Below are 25903 nucleotides of genomic sequence, written 5' to 3' on the forward strand. Positions count from 1 at the left end.
GCTTTGCTGCATAATTCGCGTGGACTCCCCCAGCCCGACAGACAATGGCTAATATCTCGGAACTCGACTCCCTTCTTTATCTGCGGCTCGGCGGGAATTGAAAAACAAGAGTCGAGCTTGTGGCGGCTCGTATAAATGTTTTCCGAGTGGACTAAGGCATGAAATAACTCGCGTAACGTCTGCCGCGACGATCGGATGAACCCGATGAATCGCTGCAGCCCTCTGGCTTTTCGCGAAATTGCCAGAGTGCGCAAGAAAGAGAGAGAGAGAGAGAGAGAGAGAGAGAGAGAGAGAGAGAGAGAGGTCTTTTGAAAAATGAGCTTCCAGCCACGCATTAGTATGTACAGTGTATAGTGAAACGTTCATCAAAATTCATGCCAGTAGCTTTCCAAGGCAACATCTTTATTATACCGTTTGTGTTCGTGCCTTTTTAACTCTGCGACGGCTGATTATTCACGAACGATTAACCATGAGACACTTCTACGATTATTGACGAATCCGTCAATGTTTTCATTGTGAAACTTTTACGAGTTTATCGAACCGAGCGTTAATCCAATATCGCCGATGCTTCGAGGTCGGGACGACTTTTATCATAATTGACAAATCGATCGCTACATTCTAGATGAGTGAAGCTATCATAGCGTCACAAACACACCCAGTAGTTTAGCGTACATTTACAGCGAGAACAAACTCATGTACGATTCATGCAGGCGCGTATCCCAATCGCAAGCGAAAGGGCCCCTCGAGTATCTTCAACGCAGCACAATGCCTGCGCTACAACTTAATTAAGGTCGTTCCTTTCAATCGTACAAGCAAACGACCTTCGCCGGGTAACTTGATCATTTCCGTCAACAGATGCTCTTCCGTGCAGTCTGCGGCCGGTCTACCCTGTGCGCAGCAGCAGCAGCACCAGCCAGCCCTCTGCCCAGGTGAGCGTGAGCGCAAACTGATCCCGACAAGGAGTATACAAGCCGCGCTCGAGTCCGGCATGAGCAATGATGTGACAACACATTGCCAACGTAGTGTATACTAGCAGCGGATCCTCTCGTCGAAACGACCTGCCTCCCCGCCTTCGAACCATCTAACGGCGCAGCTACCTTATATACGCGTGCATGTGCACATACGAGTCCCTGAAATTGGTGGACTGAGCGCGCACGTCTCGGGGGGGGGGGGGGGATGGCCACCACGTGCTTGCAGCCTATCCAATTGATGGCGCTACTCTGTGTCCATCGCTTCTTTGAAAATTCAGGCAGTGCTGTAATCTGCTGAAGTAGCGGAAAAATCAGACGGTCGATCTGTTTAAAGCAGTAAAAAACTGTCGCTCGCGTTCGAATGAGAATTCCAAACCGAACACGTCGCGATATTTTACCTCTCTCCCTCTCTCTCACTCGGCTCCAGCCTCCCTAATCCATTGTAATAGCTGGCGCATTGTGTACCCAGAGGACAGATTTGGAGCCTTATACTCTATCGGCCAGGTGACTGTTGCTATACTGCTGCTGCGCAGCACATCCTCTGAAATAGCAGATAGCTCGTCGGTGAGAACGTCGAACTGTAAACATTGGCCGATGTGTCAGGCCACGATCTCGATCGATTATACTGCGTGACTCCGTGTGTGTGTGTGTGTGTGTGTGTGTGTGTGTGTGTGTGTGTGTGTGTATGTTGCCGCGCGAGGCGGCGCCGGCACTGCTTTAATTTCGAGGCTTTGTTCCAGAGGCGAAAGCCTATCAAGAAGCGCACGCGAGCCAATTATTGGCGAGCCTGTGTGTACGTCCATTATTTTTTCGCGTATGTTTTTCCTCTTTTACTTTGCCAGTATGAGAGTCGCTTTGATTGGAAAAATAAATCTTGCAGGATGGACGATGATCGGAGATATTTTTTTATGCCTGTGCGTCAGGATTTATTCAGCTTTTTTTTTTATTGTAAAGGATAATGTTACGACGAAAGGTAAATTCGATGCTTTCAATGCATGTACGTTGTTCTTTTTCAGTTCAATCTAATGCGGTAACTGTGTAATCTCACCCAGTCCAGTATTCACAAAATCGTTGAAAAACCCAAAGGGGATGAAAATTCAATACTTAATCCTGAATTCTTTTTCTCGGAAAATCCGATAAAGCAAACTCTCTGTGTGTTTGACAAGCTCTTGAAAGAAATGGAGTTCGCGGGCGAAGGAAAACACAATTAGAGCGAAAAATAAAACAAGCCCAGCGTGAAATAAGGTAATACGAATATGTAAATGAAGATAAATATCGTAAAGTTTCCTCCCTATATCTCCTCTCGGGGCTGGATAGAATCGCGCGCGAACGAAGAGAGACTGCGAAAGATAGGGGGCAGGGAGGAGGTAATGAAATTAGTGTAAATGTTTGGGAGTGAATGAAAGTTGAGCTTACGGCGTCAGTGTGAATCGGATGGGCAGCAAAAAGAAGACCGGTCAAGGCAGCGAATCCAGGGCGCAGCGAAGCCACAGCCAGGCTCACTCGGGTAACGAGCATACAGGCAGCTGCGTGCAGAGCGACGTTCGTCGCGTGGTACCAGGACGGCGTCAGCCCAGCCACCAGGTAATTCAATCTGAAATCACAAAATCACAAGGCTCGCTGTAAACTTCATTATCGTTTGATTAACACTGATTTACGTGATATTTTGTTTGCGCCTTGTATATAATATTTCGCTGCATAAAAGCTTTCGAACGGTTTATTGCAAGCAAAACAGTGCATTATCGGTCAAAATATAGAGTGGCAGCAAAAGCTGCCCCCACTGTTGTTGCTACTGTTTACAAAGTCATCAAGCGACACCTTTCTGACCGTATCGCGTTCGCACTACTTGCACCAATCTAAACAAGCTTGAGAGCAGTATCGAATTCTGAGTTGCGGAGACTTGCACGATTCTCGCAAGCTATTATTCTCAACCAGAGCCTGGTGAATGCATCAAAAGCCGCACGGCTGACCATATTTGGTTCGTTCTACTGCGCGTATGCCTGGTCAGTGAACCTCGCAGTAGGTTCAGGCAGCCGCACCTTACGACGCCAACGCATATGCCTACGCAGAAAATAATTTCCCAAACGACCAACCTTGAAGCAGTGGTAGTCAAGCAGGAGGGAAAAAAGTACACACGATTCGGCGGCGGCGACGACGTTTAATCGCGTTAAAAGCTGCGCGAAACTGGAGGTGATAGCAAACGCGCGATACACATTCTGAAATTAAGTCTGCAGCCGCTGCAGCGTCGGATAATAGAATTCCGGATGACTGACGCTAATTCGAATGCGGCGGGAGGACCAGCAGCCGATCTCCAATCCCGAGCTGCCAAGAGTGCATTCGCGCGCTCCTAATGAATAGTTGGCGTAAACGATTGATTCGAACGGTCGGCGCGATAATTGAAAGCTCGAGTGCGCGAGTTTTGTTTTTCCCAAGAGCTTGATATGAGAAAACCGAGAGGGAGAGGAATGAAAAAACAAAAACGCGCGGAGTGCTTTCAGTCGCTATGGGGTTTGTATACATTATATACAGAGCTGTAAAGTATTGTCAAATTTTCGGCGAACGTTAGCAGCGTCGAAGCTTGCGAGCCGGCGACGAGTTGCCAAGTTGAACGCTTGACGCTAAAGCCGCTTAAGACGAACTCGACTTAATCGGATTTAGAAACTCTCTCTCTCTCTCTCTCTCGCGTTTGCTTCTATTTTTTCGCCTCGCACGCGTTTTCCTTGTTCGCCAATGACGGCGATTCGCTCTTGCCTCGTTATTTGAATTCTAAAGGAAATAAAGCTCGCCGGGGGACATTTGTCGAGCGGCCGTTAATCCTCGGCGGGAGAAGAAACGTCGCAGCTAAATACGGGGCGAGCGGAGAATAATAAGGGATGAGATAATAAAAGTTAGAGAGAGAAAAGGGGGAAGTGCTCTCCGACGAAAACAAACATCGTAGCATGCTGACGCAGCGTTGCAATAATTTTGGACGCCTGCCGTCGACGTGGCGCGCGCGCACACGTAAGGTCGACGTTCTCTCTCTCTCTCTCTCTCTCCTCTCTCTCTCTCTCTCTCTCCTCTCTCTCTCTCTCTCTCCTCTCTCTCTCTCTCTCTCCTCTCTCTCTCTCTCTCTCTCTCTCTCTCTCTCTCTCTGCAGCACTGCGCTGCCCCGTCTTCTTCGTTCTCTGTACAGCGCAGTGTGCAGGAGAGGATGGTCGTGTGCTAGTGGGGGCTTTCGACTTTGGCTCGCTTCCAGGTGTCAAGGATTCGAGGCGGCTCCGAGCCGGAAACGCGGAAAACTCGTGATTCCTTTTCCCTCTACTCGTCCACCTATATGGCTATTCCGCTGCTTTCTTATATTGCCGCCGTCGGACGAATCTCTACTTTTTCGCACGGCGCGTGCCTTTGTGGACCTAAATAAAGTCGGCTTTAAAGCTCTGCGCGGATGCTAGCCCACTATTATTATACGCGTGTGCGTTATAGCTGTATACATGTGCGGAAGTGCATTAATGCGGGCTGTTATCGTAACGACTTGAATCGATCATCCAGGTTTCCGATGGAGCACGCTTCGAACTATGTTCCGTATTAAATATCGCAATTAAAAGGCCGCCCCGATGATCTAGCGCGAGCCGCAGCATCATCGATATAACATCGTATAAACGGAAAATTAAAACTTAATTGAAAGCTCATTGGCAATAAGCTAATCAATCTAATGGACGCCGAAAAAGAAAGAGCGCCTTTTCCGCTATAGCCCCGTCGAAACACACGTCACGTAGCCCCCGACTCGTTCTCTCTCTCTCTCTCTCTCTCTCTCTCTCTCTCTCTCTCTCTCTCTCTCTCGCGTCGAGTCGCGAAACGAAGGTATTCCGCACGTAGCAGCCAGCGCGCATGGAAGATTACATTTTACGCCAGGAAGAATAAAATTACTTTCGCAGCGCGCATCCGCCCGCACCCTCTCTCTCTCTCTCTCTCTCTCTCTCTCAATCTACACACAGCAGCCGTATTCCGTCGCGTTATAGGCAGCCCAGCGAATATTGCATTTTAACGTGTGTGCGCGGGCGCGGATCGATGCCGGCTTTTTATTTCTGTTCAGCTACTCGAGGCGCTTGTTTATTTCCCGCACGAGAGACAAAATTCCGCTGGATAACGCAGCCGCGAGTGGTCCTCGTCGCATACATCAGCCCGTCTAAAAAAGCGTACCTTGACCGGTAATTCGAGCTGCATGTCCCGCTACTCTCCATTCGTCGCCGTAACGAGGCATTAAAGTCGGACGATGTCGTTAAATCGTGGCTCTTGCTCGCGAAAGTGGTTCGAAAGCTCAGCCTCCCTTTGCGCAGTTGGCTCGTTATCCGCGGTGGCGGCTAGCCCTTTCGCCTATATCCCTCTCATTCACTCTCTTATGTGCGTAGCTTTTATGCTTAAACTTGGCCACCCTCTTCCATGTTTTTCCACCTCGCGCGTTACTCCCTCCCAATTACCGGAAGCGCGCGCGAGACGTTCCTCTGTACGTGCGTGTGTTAGGCATGACGGGCGTGGCGCTTTTTCCACCTCGCGCTATACCGCTGCTGCCACTGGTGCTCCTTTTCTCTCGTAAAGAAAGGTCGATACGCGCTCGTAGGACATCCGTTTCCAGCTTGAGGACACGCGTATAGATATACGGCGCACGTCGCCGCTCTTTTCACCGAGAGAGCTGCAGCGCTAGTTTTGCTATACGTATCCCTGCGGAGAAATATCCTATGTATACAGCTCACGCCGAGAGAGAGAGAGAGAGAGAGAGAGAGAGAGAGAGAGATCCGGCTTCCTTTCTTCTCTCTCTCTCTCTCTCTCGCTCTCTTTCTCTCGCTGATTTAAAGTCTCGAGAAGCCCTAGTGGCAGTCGACGCCGTATGCGCTTTCGTCGTCGTTGAATTATTTATTGATTGCGTTTATTGAAATTCGCCGCGCGAGAAGCAGCAGAATCAACAGGCAATCGCGTCGAGGAAAGTTTCCATCTCGAGCAGTGTTCGGATATACGCGTCGTCGGTATAATGCGCGCTCGCGCTGGGACGAGCTGCGCCTGAAAGATTTATCAGCTATCCTTTGCTCGAAGCAGCAGGAGCAACAGAACGCGTATATATACGCGAAATCGGCCGATATGGCTTTTATCTCCGACGAGCGCTGCTGGTCGATGGGTAATTAATAATTTGCCGGAAGAGGCCCATTCCGCCTCGCCGCGACGTTAATGGCTGCTTCGTACATATAGCCCGCCGGCGTATATCGATCAAGGGCTTACCTGCGCGAGCTGCTCGTATATTTCGGAATCTCTTTGTACTCTCGCGCGGTACGTCGGACCCCTCTCTTTTTATCAGCGCGTGTACAGCTCGCGCGACTTTATTACGATGAGCTTATAAAAAATGTGCGCAGCTCTCCTCCGGGGTGGAATAAAAAAAGAAAGCGCTTTGACCAACTTTCACACGGCTTCGTTAAAAAGAAAAAATGGCCGTTGCAGTAGCAATTTACGGAAGTTTTCAACCACCGCGAGCCACGGAAAGCTCAATTATGTATATATCACGCACATGGATGGATCCCACGCGCGGAGCAAGCGGTCGTCATCGTCCTCGGTTTTCCGAAGTTATTGGCCGGAATTCGGTCTCGGCCTCCACCCTAACTCTGTCAATTCGATCTTTTGCGGCGGCGGCGATCGGATTGACCCTCCCAGCGGATGTAGGTGTTCCGAGAAGGGGGACAGATATCGCTCTGTGGATTTTCGAGTGGCATTGATTGGTCGCTGCCTTCCGTATTATATCCCGCTTGTCGATTCGAGCTCGGTGGACGAGCAAATTTCGATGGGGTTTCCGGATTACGCGCGCGGCCATCCCTCTTTGAGGCTGGATCAGGGCTGGGGAAAACAATGCGGCTTTCGTCGCGGACAATTGGAATTTCAATCGAGGCGGGAGCCCCTCGTGTGTCATTTTTAAAGCAGAGGAGAGGCCAATAAAGCTTCCCTGCGCGGACCCTCGCGACGATCCTCCGAGCTTTCCGCTATCTATATACACTCACCCTCTTGTCGTTATCCATCGAAATATCGGACACAAAGCCGCCGGAACGCGGCTCTTCGGTATTGTAACACAATGATTTACTCGTATTCCTGCACACTTTTCGATCCCCGAAAAAAGAGCGCCTCTCTCGAGCTCGACTACGTACAGCGATCGCTCATCATTCACGCCATCTCAGAGAACTAGACGATGCGCGATATTGCCTCAGTCGGCGCACGCGTGTTCCGCTAGCTCTCCGACTCTCTCTCTCTCTCTCTCTCTCTCTCTCTCTTTCTCTCTCTCTCTCACCTTTTACACCTCGGGAATTAATACGGGACGTCAGAGCCCCGATCTGATGGACAAAGCCGCTCGTGTGTATATATATATATATATGGACCCGCTTGAATTATAATTCAATGTGTTTGAGAGCCACGGCTAACACGCCCATCTCACGGCCCATTGTTTCTCAGTCGAGCGCAAGCGGACAGCCCTTACAAAGAGTCGTTGTGCGTTCGCGTCTCGAAAAACTCGCGGCCGATGATTGATGCCCGAATTCGCCGGGCTAATTCAACATTTTTTCTTCTCGCGCGTGGATGTACGGAGTTAGCGAAGTTTGTTAGCTCCGTGTTTAATTTTCCTTCCGCTCGCTATATATACCCCTCTCTGATGTTGGTGCTCATTAATCAGCAAATATATACTGGACGAATTAGTAATTAGCAGCTTCGTTTGTATATGAGAATTTAGGAGGACTTTGATATCGCCCGACAATGCAGCATAAAACGGGTAGGTAAAAAGCTCGAGTACGAAATAGCGCGAAACAATCGGTCGAGCGTATAAATATACGCGTACACGCAGCGAGAAACAGGCTATATAGTCCAGTCACGGAAAACAATACGAACGCTCTGCATGCGCGAGCTGAAGAACGCATAATATTTAGTAGGCCAGAGAGTTGACTTTAGAAAAGCTCTCCCGGCCTGCATGTTATACATATAGATATATCCGGCTACATGGAGCGCGGGTGGGCGGCTTCGGCGTGCCCGGCATATTCAAAGAGCACGACTCGTCGCGTTGCTCATATTCTCCTCCTCGTCGACGTCGTACCCCCGGTCCGAGAGAATCCTGCCCCCCGAAGGCCTTTTTTCGAATTCTTCCTCGGTCACGTTTCTTACCCCGAGAATTTCGAATATTTACAGAGCGCCGGACAGTTCTCGGTTTATTATTCTCCCCGCGCGGTCTGCCCACAGCTCCGCCCTATATACATGACTGCGCGTTAACGCCCCCGCGAATATTCCGAATGTCTCCGCGCCGCAGTGTACCGCGAGAATTTCGCAACGGAAAAAGGACCAATAAGCGAACAAAGAGCTTTCGGATTATAAAGAGACGGCGGGAGTAAAAGAGGGGGGGATTCTAATCTTATCTTTCGAAACGCGATGGAGACAGCAGGGAGAAAAACAATACGCTTAATGGCGTTCTTCGCAGGCGCGCGAGAAAGCGACACGCATTTTCTCGCGAGCTTTGGCAACGAGGGGCCCCAGGAGATCCTACGGCTGCTCTTCGGGAGATAAAGCCGCCTCTCTCCCGTGAGTATCAAAGCGCACTTTGCGACTCTCGTTATATTACAATACCATCTTTCGAGTGATCTTTCCGCCTCTTCTGCGGCATCAGCCGATGAAAGTCCGGGACTTGCTTTTATTTTTCTCTTACACGCGGCTCCGAACTTTGCAGTTTATCGGATGCGCCACGAAAAGCTCTGTATTTTGCCGGCGTCACGCGCGTATAAAGGTGTATCTGCGCACGTAAAAATATTTTGACCGAGAGATACCGGGGGAAAGAATAACGCCGTTGGGCCGGATTGTCCTCGCTCGGGATTTGGAAAAATTTTATTGAAAAATATTTCCGCGAGTGGTCGACGCTCTTTGAACACAAACGATTGTTCGTTTATCCAATTAAAAGAGCTGCTCCCGATTACGGCCGCGAGCGAGCTTTTTTCCAACGCACGCGGTATAACGGCATTACGAGTCGACTACAGTCTACCCGTGCGCGGCTTATTTATATCACTGCGAGCGCACACGGACGCAGTTGCGCGGGGAAGGGAAAAACTCGAACAAAGCGTTTACAAGGCGACGCGGAATCACCGGGCTGTATAATTCCCGGCCGCACCTGCTGAAAAATTCACGAGCGCCGAGAAAAAGGGGGATCGGATTACCCTATACTGTAGAGAGAGACGCAAGTAGGAAGTGAGTTTTTCACAAAATTCTGAGCTTTATACCGAGACGTGATAAACCGGCGTGGTGGCGTCATTAGAGGAGCCATCGGTTGGACGCCTGGTATAACGGGACACGAATACATCGTGTCTACGTGTTCGGCAAGTTTTACATCGCCGTAGAAACACGCGTATGGGGATGATTGCGCGAGCAGGTGCGCAACCGCCATGCAATTTACGCGTCTTTTTAATACTTGACGATTTCCGCCGAAAGGTATAGAGAGACTCTGGCCAAGCCTCGATCACACAGCCAAACAAAACGCTCTGCTGCGTATAACAAGCTGGACTATTTGAATTCCGCGAGCCGATAATTGAATTTTCTCGATGATTTGGCGAACCCGCAAGCTCGCGTCGCGGAGCGAGTCATTCGCAGTTTATCCAGGCCGAATCGCATTTTTGGCTCGGGTAAAAATGTCGGAAAACCCGCGCGAGCCTCAGAGAGAGAGAGAGAGAGAGAGAGAGAGAGAGAGAGAGAGAGAGAGAGAGAGAGAGAGAGAGAGAGAGAGAGAGAGAAGGAGAGGCATTCGCATCGGTTCCACGTTGAATTCCGCTCGCATTGTCGAACTCTCTCTAGCGTATACTCATCGTCGTCGCGTGTTCGCGGACGAGAGGAAAAACAACGAGCTGAGAATCAGGATTTTTTGCGGTACCCGCACCTCGTGCGCCGGTAATGAAAAACGGCGGAAAAAGAGAAAACAAAGACAGAGGGAGAACGAGGCTGCAGCAGCGCGAATGAAAGGAAAGAAAACGATGCCGCGACGACTACGACGAGTACGACGACGACAAAGCTGCGCGCTCGCGCGAGGAGTAAAGTTGGGTTCCTGACATGAACAAAGCTCGCAATTTCGCCATTCTTACCACCCGTTCTATCCGTGTTACGGAAAATACGAAGGTTGTCTTGTCAGCCGCTATACACACCCGCACGCCGTCGAGAGGCACACATCTTATATCACGATCTCTCTCGCTCGGTCCTATGGCGAATATCTGCTCGCGCTGCAGCGCTGTCGATTTCATTTTCTTCTTCTCCTACGAACTGCCAGATACGCGTGTGCGCCCGCGACAAATGCGCGGGCGCGCGCGCGCAAGAGAGAGAGAGAGAGAGATGCAGCGCCGTACATGCTCCCGCAATCAATATCTAAACAGCTGCTCTCTCTCTCTCTCTCTCTCTCTCTCTCTCTCTACCTCGGCTCACAGTATTGCTCCCTATTCAATTCCTGTATTCAAAGGCCGCAAAGACTTTGCGTTTTTATTAAAATTTTAACTGTCGAAGCGGAACTCGTCGATATCCATCGCGCGCACGCGATCCGCAGTCATTTCGATTCGATTCACAGCTCGAACGAGGTCATTTATTAAATGTATCTTCGCAGCGATTCCTGATGGCGCGAAAGCGCGCGGGTAGTGACAGCTCGCGCATAAACACCGAAAGGCGCAATGAGCTAAATAAAATCAATCAGCCGCGCCACGGTAATTATTCAAGACGCCAAATGACGTTTCCGCGAAAAGGCGTGGAAAATAAGAAGAGAGCCGTTGTGTATGTATATATACGTCGTCCGCTCAAAATAGCAGCCCCGTTTTATCAAGAAAGATTATAGGAAATAAAGAGCCGAGTGAAAGACGAGCGAATCGACTGCTGCGCGAGGAATGATGGATCGTCGTTCTTCGGCCGCGATTTTCTCTGTGCGCAGCGCAAGCCGCAGCGAGCCTCTCACGCGCAGGATAAACCCGATGCTTAAAAACTTTCTCAATCTCGCGCGCGCGCGCGAGAGGCTCTCCTATATGTATACTCTTGTCGGAAAAGAAAGCAGCTTTCTCCGAATTAATACGAGTATTCTCGCTTGTCTTCCGCGGATATTTTTAAAGACTGTAGCTTGCGGAGATGATTATTCAAGCTCGTGGGGGGGAGGGGATAGCTTCCTCTCCGCTTGGCGATCCTAACGAAGTGGTGCCGTAAAGTATATAGTCCGCACGCTCGATTCGCTGATACGGCTCTACCACGCACCGGCACAATCGATCACGCGATGATTGAGTGGCGCTAATGGTGGAAAGAAGGCGCGAGATTAGAGTCCCTCTCTCCTGGGAGTCGAAAGTTGTCGTAAACGTCGTGTATAGTATCGATTCGACTCGGCCGCGCCGCTGCACACGCGCAGCTCGTTCGTCATAGTCTCGTTGGTTTATTAAAAGATCGCGATAAATCACGGCTATACACATGCATACAAATATATACATATCGGATTACCTCGTAATTCTTAATCTCTATCGGATTTAGCGAGCGAAAAGACGGGGAGAAAAAAAAAGTGCGCGAGTAGAACCGGTTAGAAAGGATTAAGCCCGAGAGCGAGGGTGTGTGAGGGGAGAAAGAGAAGACAAGCTGTAGAACGCTTAATCCAAGAATCGCCGTCGGGGGGCACTAGACAAATAGGAAAAACAGAAGCAGCAGCGGCGGCGGCTCTTAAGCTCCGCAGGCGCAAATCGCGGGAAAATGGAGGAGAGGAAGTGTGCACCTGGCGATAAATTTCGTTCGTCGTTGTTGCTTTCGTCCTTTTTGCTCGCTCGCTTTTGCTTGTCTAGAGCTTTCTCTCGAATTGCGAGCGTCTTGTGTATACGCAATCTCTCCGTGTACGGGCCGCTATAATTCATTCATTTTCCTCCTTCTCCCTCTCTTTCTCTCTTTATTTCCCTTCGCTCTGCCAATTCTCAACGGCGGCGAGAGAAGAGAGGCGCACAGTGATACTATTAAGAAGACGCGTTTGTCGGCGGAAAAGAGTCTCTACATCCCTCTCTCTCTCTCTCTCTCTTTCTCTCTCTCTCTCTCTCTCTCTCTCTCTCTCTCTCTCTCTCAGCTCTCACTCTGAGTATATAGCGAGCGACGAGAGGGCAGAAAGCGCATGAATGACGAGACGACTATTTGTACCCTTCAGCAGCGGATATAATGCGTATATAGCACGGCATTCATCGCTATTACTCCGAGCGCATTTTGACGGGTGTCTTCGAGGAATTCCAAGTCTCGAGCGCGAGAGCCATTCGTCATCCGTTAAAAGTGCGATATTCCGCTCCGAATGCGGGCTTATGCCTTTTATCCGGAATTGTCTTTTTGCCCTCGTGAAATTATACGAGCGCACACGCAATTCGGAGCTGTTTTGCATACTTGATTTCACGAGCGAGTATATTATACAGCATTATACCGCCCGGGGCGCATCAACTTAACAATCATCGCGCGCGATTTCCTTTTATTTGAAATCTAATTGCCAGCGAAGCGACGCAAATGTTTGACCGGCTCTGTCTCGTCGTAATTTCCAGCGAGTTTTCCTCTCTCTCACTCTCGTCAAATATTGAAACTGTGCCGCCGCGGGACTCGAGCGCCGCGTGTATAATAAAAAGAAAAAGGGAGAGTCACGCAAAATCGTGCATAATTCGCCGACGTTACGCACTGTTTCTCTCCGCTCGGGTCAATCGAGATAAGCCGCGTGTAATTCTTCTCCTCCTGCAAACACGGCAGTGGCACACACAGGTCTGGCGTGATTTCGCGCTAGGATTGCCTCCCCCCGCCTCTTTTTTGCGTGATCCTAAATTGTCTCGGTGCCGCTTCGGATTCAGGCTGGCCTCGCTCGCTCCGCGGAGATAGCAGCTCCGCTGCAAGCTCTAATGCATGCAAATGTCGCGCGGAGGCGGAAGTAGAATTCGTGCCGTATCTCGGGTAAGCGGGCCCTGGCCAAGAGGGAGAGGGAGAGAGGAAGGGAACAAGCGGCGCCCGAGTCTCTACTCTAATTTACTGATTATCCTTAATTGAAGACGCTGACTTAACATCTGCTCGCTTCCTCTCTCTCTCTCTCTCTCTCTCTCTCTCTCTCTCTCTCTCTCTCTCTCTCTCTCTCTCTCTCTCGACCTGGCTTGCGCGGGCGCGCGCACACCTTTTTATACCTTCCTTCCGTACGTCCCGCCGTCGTCTTATCTCTCGCGATCATTTCGCCTTTTGTGTCCGCGCGGCATAATTTACTCTCGAGGCGGCCGCTTCGTTTCGTATTCCGTTCGCGGGCCGGCGAGAGAGCCGACCTAATTTCAAGGTGAATAGATAAAAGGAAAAAAGCGAGAGAATCGCGGCCCGCTTTGTAATGAGACAAAGAAGCGAGAGCCGGAGACGCGCCCTGGCTGCCGCTGCTGCGCTGACCCTCTCGTTATTATGTAAATAAGCTCGGCGGCGCATGCGATCGTCAGCCCGAAGAGAGCGAGAGAGAGAGAGAGAGAGAGAGAGAGAGAGAGAGAGAGAGAGAGAGGACTGTCCGTGCAAGCTGGCGCGAATTTTCCGCGCGTCGTCGTGGGAGAAGCATGAGCTCGACACGGAGCGCGTCCACGACAGCGAGAAACATTTTAATTACTCAGCCCTCGTCGCGCATGCCTGCGACGACGACAAAGGCAAATGGAAACGCCGAGACAGAGGAAAGGCCACGCGATTCGTTACGTCTCTCTTTCGGCCCGAGCGCTTGTGACGGAGTGAGAGAGAGGGCTGTGCGGCAACGAAAATAAAGCGTCGGACACGTTTTCGGATGCTTTTTTCCCGCTTTTGCCGGGCGACTTATCAAAAGTTGTCATGCGCGGGAAAGGGACGCTGTGTGTGTGTGTGTGTGTTCACCGCGCAATCACGAAAAAGTCAAGACTCGTCAGGCTCGAGCCGCAGCGTCGGGCACTTTTCGCCTCTTCTATTTTTGAAACAGGGGCATCGGACGCTGCAGCGATTGATTTTCAAGCGTGACCCCCTGCAGGGACAGTTCGGCGGGATAAATCGAAATCTATCAGCCAGCGGCGAGCGAATGAATCTCGTATTATCCGAATAATGGATCGACCGTCCCGTCATATTTAAAAGCCATTATCATATTAACGCGCGCGCGCAGTTAATTAGAAGTATAATTCCTCAGTGAGACTTTCCCCCCATTGTATTCTGCCGCATTGACACTCGTCAAATTAGCGAGCGAGCCAAGAACTTTGGTCCCTCGTCGTTTCGCGTTAATAGAGCCCGCCGTTATGCATAACCCAGCTGGCGTCTTTTTCCGCGAAGATTGAGCCCCGGCTTTGTCCGCTCTCCGAACGAGCCGCAGAAACTACGAGCGCGCATGCATTTCAGTAGAGCCGAGCATGAAAAATGAAAGAGCGAGCGAAGAACTATTATAAATGGTCCGACGGAGAATTACGAGTCGACGTGCGCGCGGGCGGGAAATGAGGGCAAAATGAAAACGCTTGATTCATACACATACACACACACTACGTGTTATAAACAGTGCTCTAGCTAGCCCTGATTCGGACGTGCGAGCTTTCAATACCCGGCGAGAGCTTGCACGAATGCAAAGTTTTTAATGAGAGCTCGCGCGCGTCGCGCAATCAATTCCCCCGCGCGAAGACGTACTTTTTGCTCCTCGACGCATATCGGCGCTACTGTTGTTCCTGATTGCGCGCAAGGACCCCGTGAAAAATGAGAGGGTGCATTCAGTCCGCACGAGAGAGAGAGAGAGAGAGAGAGAGAGAGAGAGAGAGAGAGAGAGAGAGAGAGAGCAATAAAGCGAAAGCCGCGCGTCGCTCCTCAATCTTCATCCCCTGAACGCGGGCGTAAATTTCAGCGTCGACGAGAACGCGAGCAACAAGTATATACGTACATATATGTCGGTCGGTGGTCGGGGAAGCCGATGGGCAAAGTTTTTCAGAAGGGCGTTCGCCGCCAAGGGTGGGATATTTTCATAATGGGTAATGGGCTTGCGGGCTTCGATTTATATGGGAGTTTTCGGGTATTTTTTGAGAGCTAGAACGTGCGCTATATAATGCGGAAGGGGACGGGCGATTTTATTGCTATTATGTGTGGGGGGAGGAGTTTTGCTATAAGGTGATTCTTCGAATTCTGTTACGAGAGCAGAAACAGCGGTAAACTTCACAGAAATGACAATCCAGTACGCAGCTCTCGATAATTTTATTTAAAAGCACGGTGAAACGAGGCTGTACAGCGACATTTACTTCGCGCATCCGTTTACCGTTCGATCGAAAAATAAAAGAGAGCACTTATACACTCCTCGAATCTCGAGCGGAAGCCGCATCGAGCAAAGCTTTCACGTACGCTCGCGTGAGTCTCCGCAAGATTCTCCTCTCTTCCCTCGACGAGAGAGAGAGAGAGAGAGAGAGAGAGAGAGAGAGAGAGAGAGAGAGAGAGAGAGAGAGAGAGAGAGAGAGAGCCGCCGCTGCCGCACTGACGAGCGCAGGCGAACAAGCTATATAAAGCCGAGCCGAGAAAATCAAGAGTGAAAACTAACGATCGAGCTGCTGTGCAGCAGTATAGAGCCGCGCGCGCAAGAGTGTCCGGGATAAACAAGCAGCTCCTCCGCGCAACTTTCGACCGTAGAGACACGACGGCTGAAAATAAAAGACACGAGCTCACGTCCCGCCGGCGAAGTTCATCCGACGGACTGGCCACTTTTTTCTCCCTCCCTTTCCCGCTCGGCGGTCAACTTAAAGCGGCTCTCTTTTTTTACAGCAGTAGCGCGCACGTTTCTCTTTTTCGCCCCCGCGGAACTCATTTTCCTTCGTTCTGGACAAAGCGTATCGGAGAGAAGAATAAGACGCTCGCGATTAATCAACGCGAGACGCGCATCAATTACGCGGCGGGGCCTGCGGAAGTCAGTGAAAAAGCGCCGATGAAATAAGAAGAGAACGGCCGGGAGTCGATAGTCGCTCGCGCGCTAATTGTACTGCAGTCGTAAGTCGTAACTGACGCGCCGAACGGGAGCCAAGTCTCGGGCCGAACGTATACGCGCGCTGTTATACACACATTCACTTTATCCACGTATGGGTGCAGTATGTGCGAGGGCGATATCCTCCGGCCGTGAAATGGCATTGGCCGCAATGCAGGTAATTTTCAGTTAATTAGAGAGAAAGAGCGTCGGGCTAACTACGAACTGCCAGGGAGAGCGAGAAGCCCGCTGCGGATTCCCTAATGCAGGAGAGAGGGCTACTCGATTGCTGCGTACCTACAAGAAGGAGAGATGCTTCTCCCCCCTCTCTCTCTCTCTCTCTCTCTCTCTCTCTCTCTCTCTCTCTCTCTCTCTCTCTCTCTCTCTCTCTCTCTCTTGAGGGTGATAGAATGAGAGAGCGGATTGTTGCGGGCTTCATGGCGCGAAAGCGCGTCTTTGTTTTCCTCGAGTTCGGTCTTTGTCGACGCGGGCTCGAGGCTAGTATCCGGAGAGCTTTGTTTCCGCCTCGAACAGCCGCTAACAAGCTATTGGGCAAGTTCGCCGGATATACGCGTCCGCGCTCTGGGAATGCCGATGGGCCGAATTTTTCGCGCATCGATACGAGTATACATTATTGTCGCAGATTTCTTCGACGGCGATGTATAAGTAGATGAGCGCGAGTTTGGTCAGACGCGAGCCTGGATCGTTTTTTGACGAGCGGAAAATTCATTAAGGACATTAAAATTATGTTTCCGATTGAGTGCACGCAAATAATGAAGTGCCTGCAATAAAGCATCGTGTAATTTTCACGCTGATAAATCGTATCAAATTATTTAAGCTACATCGCAGATTAACCTACTTATTATCGCGCATATATGATCGATCGATTAATTTCATCCAAGTACGAGTAAGCCCCGACGTGCATACGTGTATGGAAAAAAAAAATACGCAAATGACTCGAACTTTTTTCCCACGTACCGCCTCTCTAAATCTGTTCGAGTGATTTTTTCACTCTAAAAAAGAGTAGTTCATAGAATGACTCGCCTTCGATTGAAAACTATTAAATCACTATCTATAGGTTACTCGTTGTAGAGTGATTTCTATTGTCTTTGTTTGATCACTCTTTAAAGAGTAAGTCTATAAAATATATATTTACGATTCGTATGTACATACATATATGTGTATACGTATGCAATGTGCATGTATACGTGCATACATATAAAGAAGTTAGTTTAGGACATTAACAATAATAACAAATATTTTGTGTTTTTAGGAAACTTTAGATGCGTGTGATGCTCTAGACTCCAACATTTTTTATCATCTCGAATGTAATTGCAATACCTAACCTCAACCATAACCTGCAAATCTAAAACCACCCTACCCATGGCAAAGAGTGAAAATATCACTCTTTTCAAAAGTTAGGAATTACTCGAAGCTGAGTGACTGAATTTTGGCGGAAAGCTTAGAGTGATTTATCACTGGTTTAGAGTGATTTTTCACTCTAAGAGATTTAGAGAGGCGCGATAATGGCCAGCGAGTGCAAGCGCGCAAAACGAGCATAACGCAGGAATAAGTTCTCGCGCGTCGGCGAAACGTGCCAAATAGTTCGGCGCTCGCGCGCCAGCCGAAACTTTTTAATGGATATTTACTGTACCCGCCGCCGTGGAAGAACACGTATATGATAAATCAGTGTAGGCCTCGAAAAAATAACAAAACAAAACCTCACGCCCTATTAACAAATGTTGTTCGGCCCGCTGCAGCGAAAGTCCGATCGAGCGCTGGGAACTTTTAATTTTCCATTAGTTCGCCGCGAGAAACATAAGCGAGCAGCAGCAGCGGCGAATATAAAAAGTTGCTAGACGAGCCTTGAAACTCAATGCGGGCACGTATGCGCGTGTGTGTACGTGCGCGAGCGCTGCACAGTTTGCGAATAAGCGATGTATCGCGCGCACGGCTCGCGAATCACTGTCCGATACCGCAGAAGAGAGGTGCGGGGAACGATTCCAGCAATTACGACATCCAATTATCGGGGATTCCGGGAAGCCGCGAACGACCGGTCATTATTTTTCGCGCTCTCCAGCACACGCGCGTTTCGAGTATCGTCTCGATCCACGAAATGATATGTGTGCAGAGTCGAAGCTTTCTATTCGTATAGTAACTTGTCGCGCAAGTCGGTCAATAATTCCATCGACGAGGTCCATTGAACCCAGTCGCGGCGTCGCCGTAGTCGCGAGCCGATATTTACCCGGCTGAATAATAGAACGGCAGCGCGAGTCGGACCGTTCTCGGATAAAATATATCCTTCGCGCGCCGGCGATCGATATCGGCGACGATGAGCACGCGCGCTGCACTTGTGCTCCTCTCGCGGATTTCAACGAGCCGTGGGCGCGTCGGTTATTACGCCAGGCTATCCGCGGACACTTGCGTGAAAATCCGATTTCGACAAAGATGCGCAACAACAGAGGCGCGAAATTCAAGCACGCCCGCATACACGAGCGTGCATACATAGGGCTCGTTTATAAGGCCGCTCTAAGCGAGCGCTTCGCTCGGCGTGTGCATGCATCGAAATATGGATTCCGCGCGCCGCAACGAGTATATGAGAAATCCCTGGGATTCCGAGCGTGAATAAGCCGGGTATATACATAGCGTGCACTGTTCGGAATAACAGATTGCATCTGCGCAGCCCGTGCGCTGCGTTGTCCCGGCGCCTCAAACGCGCCGGCCCGATAATTGCTCGACAGAGAGAAGGGCGCAAAAACAATTACCGAAGCCTAAAAGGGCACCTCTCGCGTGCTCTCTCTCTCTCTCTCTCTCTCTCTCACTCTGTGTGGCACTCCAGTCCGGCGCGTATCGATTTCGCGAGACGGATCGCAATCGCAGCCATATGCGGCCGATCGGCTGTTTTAATATACAAGCTGGGAAGTCGCGTATGGCGCCGCGCCTTGATAAATATCGCCCCGAGATAACGTTCGCGCGCTCGCTATACTACGGCGGCATTGTTCGCCAGCGGGAGTTTGAACAGATTACGTCGCGGGCCGCGCGCAGTTTAAACGTAAATTGCCGCTTGCTCGCCGTTTTTGCCCGGAAGTTGTGTATGTGGGCGTCGGCGCCGGGCGCAAAACTAGCTGCTGCTCCTTGATTGTTTCCAAATTGATTTCGCCCCCTTCCTTATCCGCGAGCCGGCAAAAAGCTAGACCGCGCTCGAAAGTTGCCCCATGAATCTCGCGATTGCGCTCTCTCTTCTCTGCGTCGCTGCTGCTGCTCCGAGCGAGGGGCGCTACTGAAAAATGGCGTCGTTAAGTGCGGGAGAATATCTTGATTTCAACCGCTGCAGCGGGAATACACGCAGACGTAGCTATAGGTGTATATGCGGGTATGCCTTCATCGACGAGAGAGAGAGAGAGAGAGAGAGAGAGAGAGAGAGAGAGAGAGAGAGAGAGAGAGAGAGAGCGAGAGAGAGAGAGAGAGACGCAAGGAGGACGCGGAGGACAAATACACTAATTGAATTACACGGCAAACGCGCAGCGTATTTGCGCAAACAGCTCGGTTTGCAGCGATATTGCTCGTAATGTGTGGACGTTTGCTGCAATTGAGACTCGAGAATAGTGTCTTGCTCCTCTGTCTTGGCCTCGTCCCGAATTTTGTCCCGAAGGTCGCAAGACAAAACGAACGATTACTTCGTAGCATAACGAGAGTAACGAGAGTATTGTATTATGTTAAAACAAGGAAATCCATAAATCAAAAACCGATTAAAGAAGACAAAGTATATACTTTCGCAGTCTCATACGGCTCAGCTCGGCAACAGCGGCGCACACATACGCAGTAAGCCAGCGTCAATCACGTGTGCGGTGCCGCAGCTAATTACGCCCCCTCCTGCGCTCGTATAATTAAGTAATTAACCATCTGCAGGAGCAGAAGCAGCAGCAGCAGCAGCGATGCTTCTCTTGCTCACATCCACACAGAGAGTGACGACGCGACAGTATGCGCGCGCGCTCGCGAGAAGGGGCAATTTTCCGCATTCATTGTATACATATATATACGCTCGGGGCGCAATTACTATCTCCAATTAAGCAGACGGGCGCGCGTACACGTAAATAAGCGCGAGCGGCTGTGTGTATAAGTACGTGTGCCCGGGAGTCGTAAAACTTGGCGCGTCAATAAAGATCGACGGGGAGTTTTCACGCAGCAGCACTACACCGAACATATATATATAATGACTCCAATAAGGCCGCGGCCGAGCGGGGGCAAAATAAAAAAGAGTGTATAGTCGCTAGACGACGAGGTAAATTGCGTACACAGTCTCGCGCGCATTAATGTAACAAAGACACGCCAGTGCAGGGGCTGAGCGAGCGCGCGGTACATCCGCCGCAAGCTCTTTCTCTCGCTCCGGTGTTGAATGGCCTTGCGTGCGGCTGATGCAGTTTTAGGCCCGAGCGATGCGCCTTGTATCAAGCGCCGCATGGCGTGTCGTGTCCGCGGTGCGGGATGTCGCTGCTGTGTCGCTTTGCAGAGAAGAAAAAAGAAGAGCCGAGACTTTTGTTACACACCAGGCCGCACTTGCCGTGAAGTGCGGTTTGCAACGTTGATTAGAAATTTCGAGTTGTATTTTTCGAAAAGGAATTTTTTGTTCGACGGATGTATAACCGATTGCGGAGAGAGAGTAATTGGACACTCGGGATGCATAATACACATGCATAATAGGCTGGCAATATCGATCGAGCTTTCACGTGGGATATCATCCGTGCGGGTATAATGGCGATTTTTCAAAAACACTCCAAGTATATAATCTCGCACAAGAGTTGAATGCGATTCTCCGAAAACGTTCAGCCGCGGTATCGCGCACGTCGAATCGACTGATGTTTGAAATTCCGCGTAATGTGTAAACGAGCAACGTCCAAATAAGCAATATAAGGCATCGGTATACTCTAATGATCTGCGGATCGTGAGAGAGGTAGAGAAAAGTGATCGGCTATATAACGCGCGCGCGAGCGCGGGCGTATACGTGCGCCGGGAGCGAGAGAGAGGAAATTGAAGTGGCAGCGACGTGTAGCGCTGACGAGAGCCTGGCGTGAAAATTATGCGCGCGGCCAATTATCTCACAAGGTCTTGCTCGCTCGCGGCTATAGCGGCCTGCATATTACACGCGAAGAATATACATGCAGCTCGTGCGCGCGAGCGGGCGAATTATGCAGGGCTGATTGTCGTCAAGGTAACGCGCGTAACGCGAGCGCTAAATCGCCGAGGAAGCGATACCCGGCCCCTGCGGGCAGCGGCGCCACTAATGGCTGTTCATCCTGCGAATTACAAAGTCGAGATTGCGATCGATTTCGTAAGAGGAGAACGAGAGGGACGTGTGCTGGTCGAGGCTTCGGCTGCCCGCGGGCTATATCGGCCGAGGCTTTTCTCGAAATGCGATCGCCTACACACACACATACACACGTTACATCCTCCCGTTGACCATCGTCTCCAACGATCATGAGCACGGCAGCGGCGCGTCAACCGCGAGGCAATATTTATGCAAAATAAAAGCGCTGTATAAATAAAGGAAAGTGGGAAGCAAAGTGGCCCGGCGTCCTGGCGAAGTTTATATAATAAAAGTTGGACGGAGTTGAAATGAGTTTTAACGAGGGTTATAGCTCGAGGTGGCAGCAGCAGCAGCAGCAGCGCGCGTACGTGCGCCGCGGAATTCGCGCGACGGGCGCGGGATTACACGGGCGCCGGAGCCATCAGCGCGTACTCGTCGTTGATATAACGCGCTTCCGGGCAAACTCGGAGTGACGTGCGCGTCGGCCCGAAATTCCGGAATCATCCGCGTCGGGCGCAACGCTAAGTGACGCCGACACCCGTCGATCTATATCCAAGCCTGTACACGTGTATATACCTCTCGTACCTATAGACGCGATGTAAGGGCGAAAAAAGACTCGACGATTTGAAAATGCGGCAAATTAGGCGCTTCTCTCAACTCGCTCTCGAGTGGCAATTTGACGGAAAGCCGATCGCGCAGCTACTTCTCCTTACTGCGACGTAGTTTCTTCTCTCCCTGCTGCAGATATAATGGTAGCTCTATAAGTCTCGCGTTCGAATTTTCGAAATCAATTCAGACTGCCGAATGCCGAAAGTATATATAACGTCCTGAGAGAACACATTCCAAACCATGTCGAAATGGTTACGCGCCGATGCAGTAAGAAGAAAGTAATATGCTACCAGCCAAGGAAAAGGGACGAAAAACTCGTATATTCCAGGCGAACGCTCGCCGCGTAATATTATCGTGAAGAAAGGATCCCGAGCAAACATCCGAGAGGCAGGATGATTTTGGAGCAACGCAAAAAAAGGACGGAAATCTATCGAGAGTATCAAAATACAGCCGCTCTCTTTCTCGACCGGTCGCCGGGAGATCAGAAGCTCGAGTGGCCCGAGGGAAGACGGGCGAATGCTCGACATACAGCAAAGGTTGCAGACTCGTTACTTCTCTGTTTACCTTGGCCGCTTTGTCGATAACGAGATGAAGTCAAGAAGGGTCGCGCGCGCGCGCGCTGCGAAGAAAAGTCGAGGGAGACAGCGGCGCGAGCACAAAGGAGCGAGTGAGAGAGAGAGAGAGAGAGAGAGAGAGAGAGAGAGAGAGAGAGAGATGGCGAAAAAGAGCGACGGTATAATACACGGTGACTTAGTCGCGCCGAGCGAGAAATAAACTGAAACGGACGAAGAAAAAAGCGACGGGTGTATCCAGTGCTGATGCATAATTCAGACGGACCCTGCAATGAGATTTTCATTTATATATACATTGGCCGAGCAACGGTAGCTGCGGCCGAGTTGTCAAAGAGCTCTACAACTGTATATAACGCTGTGCACAGCCCGATGTGAATTGCATGAAAATTTCAAGCTTTTGATGCTTCTGTGAAATCGCCGGTTCTGTTTTCCATTGCTCTGAATGTGGGTCATCCTTCACTTCACAGCTTTTCAAAAATACACATCTATGCGATGTCGATCAACGATGGAGGTCAAACGTTTCGTTACATCATCCAAAGACGAAGGTTTTCACGAGCAGTCCAATTCACTGATTTTCGAGTTGACGATGAGGTAATATTCATATGGCATTTCGACATTTATCCCAAAAAAAGCTTTTTTTTCTCACGATAATTGCTCCGGAGCACGCATTGAAGCGTTCGAGCATGCAAATACACGCGTCCGCTGAGTCTTTCAAGTTTCACATGGGTAAGAGTAAATAAGGTTCGTAAAGCTAGCCAAGCGCTTTCATTAAGAGCGAAAAAAGTTTCAAAGCTCTTACTCTTTTTCTCGCAGTTGTGAAGTACATGCACTTACCGCGGGTTTCTTGCGCGCGAGCGTCGATTTTTAAATATTATATACGAGGCTGTGTGTGTGTGTGTGGAAATAGAAAGTCCTTCTCGTCAAATTAAAATTTTCTCGACCTCTTTGCGAAGCAGCGAGCGCTGAATGGCGTCGTGGACGAAACATTTTGGCTTAAAGGACGTTACTCGATTTTACTTATACACGAATAATAATTACGATTAATCCTCTACCGTTTGTGAATTATCTATTGGTTTAATCGTTAACTCCGTTGTGAGCTGTATACGAAAGTTTACGATTCAGCTGCCTCCCAGCCACCCAAACTTTGTAAGTACGTCGATGCCTCGTTAATAACAAGAGCTCGGCAGTTCCGCGCGAACGGCGTTTTGATAATATCGCGTGTATACGTGAGCAACAATATACACATCGTACACCACGGCTAATCGTAGCTGGTCGAGAAAATCCAAGGTGAGTCTGGGCCGAGCGGATCTCGCACCAATATTCTACGCCGCGCCCTCGAGCCCGCGTTAACGACCGAGCAAAATTAATCGCTCCGATAATTCACAGCTCCCCCCTCGCGCGCGCACGAAGTCCCACCTCGAATTCAAGCGGCCCTCTCGTTCTGGAGAACCATCGTCCAAAGCACGAGAGCTCAGCGCATTACAGAACAGCGCTAACAACCGAAGCTTAGAGGAGGTGCTACAGGCGCGTGCGAAAAGCGGAGAGGGCTCGCGGTGCGGCGGCCCGCCAGTACATCCATATACGCACATGTATATGTGTGTGTATAGCGAGCATCGAGCGGATGAGCGATGCCCCGGAGTCTTGTTGCGTGATGGATCGAGCCGATGGGCCGCCAATATGCAGCGGCGCAGTTATCTCAGCGCGCGAGCGAGAAATGGCAAACGGCCGTCCATGCATCAAACCCTCGTGTCTGGGAAGCGAGTCGCATGGCTGCTGCAGCTGCTGAGCCAGCCGTATTAGCCGAGCCGACGCGTCCCGAGCCCGTTATATGCATCTCTCTGCAATGCATCTGCGTGGCAGTTCACTGCATCTACTTTGCGAGCTTGCAAGCTGGGGACGCGACGCGTTAAATATTCTCGTATATCTCCGCGATGTATGGACTCTTCGATTCTTCGAGCACACTCCGAGCCGCTTTTCATCAATCGCAGGCGTACTGCGATTCGGCTCGGCTCTGCGCGCATTTTGAAATACCTCGAGTGTCGCGTATTGTCCTCCCGAGTTCGAGTCGAGGGAGGCGGACGGACAAAAGTCGCCGCTTAGCTTTGTACGCGCGCGTGAAACTTCCGACATTCTCCGCCGGGTCAGCGCGTATATTACGTCGCGCACTCGCGGGAGATGGAAAAAAAAAGTTACATAATGCATGCTGAGAGGGAACCAACCGAAAGGTGAGGGTGGTGAGGGGCCTGTAGCTCTTGTGGCTCGCCGGGTCGTGCATCGGCGTGCCCCAGAAGTCGTCCTTGAGGAGGCTGAGCAGCGAGCTCTGCGCCAGCACGTCCTTGTTCCTCACGATAGCCGGTATGTCGTCGTGGACGAAGTCGCCCCCGAGGGCGTTGAGATAGGCTCCGAGAGCGACGAGACCGACAGCAGCATAGATGCACCAGTTGGGCGGCTCGCCGGCGCAGGAGACGTCGGAGCTGCTGCTGCCGCGGCTCGAGCTCGAGCTCGCCCTCGAGCTGGACTTGCGGTGTCCGCAGCAGCAGCCGCCTCCAGCCGGCTGCTGCTGGTAGTAGTTGTTGCGCCTCTTCATGCCGGTGCTGTTGCGACGTTATCTCGCAGCGGCGGCAGCAGCCGAGCGCCGATCGTCGGCGAATCTCTTCCGCATCTTTGTAACAAGTCCGCCTGCAGGGAAGTGCAGCGATATCACACCCGACGCACTGGTGTGTGTGTATGCGCGTATCGCCCGCCGCAAGCTCTCGACCTACATTCTATCCCTGCGCTGCTCGCACACGGCAATCTTGCCTTACAGCGCGGCTGTACTTTTGCAACGTCTCGTTACCGGCGGTGAAATTTCACGCACGTGTCGCACGGATCCGCGTACACTGCACGCGCGCGCGATATCAGGTGTAGAGTCAGCGGGTAAACAGCGCCGCGGCGGCTGCGGTTCAGGAGGACGCGAGGCGCGCGGGAGCGCGTTACACGAGACACTGAGGCGCGCAAGCACCCGCCCGGTTATATACCCGGCGCTCCGCACTCTGACCCGCAAAGCCGCGCCCGCGCATAAGCGAGCTGCGCCGCGCAGGCTCGCGATCGCTCGCGTTCCCTCTCTCGTCGTCCCGCTCCTTCGCTGCGGCGCCGCCGCCGCCGTGAGTGTCACGCGCGCGCGAGAGAGAGACGAGCTTTCTCCGCGCTCTGCAGCTTCGGGATATCGGGATATACTGCTGTTTGCTCACGCGTGTATGCAGACGTTGTTTCTTGCCGTGCGAAATCAACTCTCGAGATGCAGTACGGTTATTCCGATGCCGCGTAATCCCGCAATATATGGTCGAGTTCGGCGCTAACCGGTTATAATAATGCGTTTAAGCTCCGCGGCGCGCGGTAGTAAAAACTCTCGAGCGCGCGCGCAGGCAGTCTGTTTAAAGCACAGTTAATGAGAATCGCAGTTAATCAGGGGGAGTAATTAGACGAGATTATAAAAGATTACCGGCGC

General features: G+C 50.9%; 1 protein-coding gene across 1 annotated transcript in view; it reads right to left on the reverse strand.

Annotated features, from left to right (window-relative positions):
- LOC100678171 (protein O-mannosyl-transferase TMTC1) overlaps positions 1-25410 on the reverse strand; it is an 87394-nt gene extending 61984 nt beyond the window's left edge. The window contains exons 1-2 of the mRNA XM_031923123.2: positions 24636-25410; positions 2388-2565 (exon numbers count right to left, since the gene is read on the reverse strand). Of these exons, the coding sequence (XP_031778983.1) occupies positions 2388-2565; positions 24636-25003 (546 nt within the window). The 5' untranslated portion in view covers positions 25004-25410. The remainder of the gene's footprint in view (positions 1-2387; positions 2566-24635) is intronic.
- Between the last annotated feature and the right edge of the window lie 493 nt (positions 25411-25903).

The sequence above is a fragment of the Nasonia vitripennis genome, chromosome 1 (genome assembly GCF_009193385.2).
Source record: "Nasonia vitripennis strain AsymCx chromosome 1, Nvit_psr_1.1, whole genome shotgun sequence".
Taxonomy (NCBI): Eukaryota; Metazoa; Arthropoda; class Insecta; order Hymenoptera; family Pteromalidae; genus Nasonia; species Nasonia vitripennis.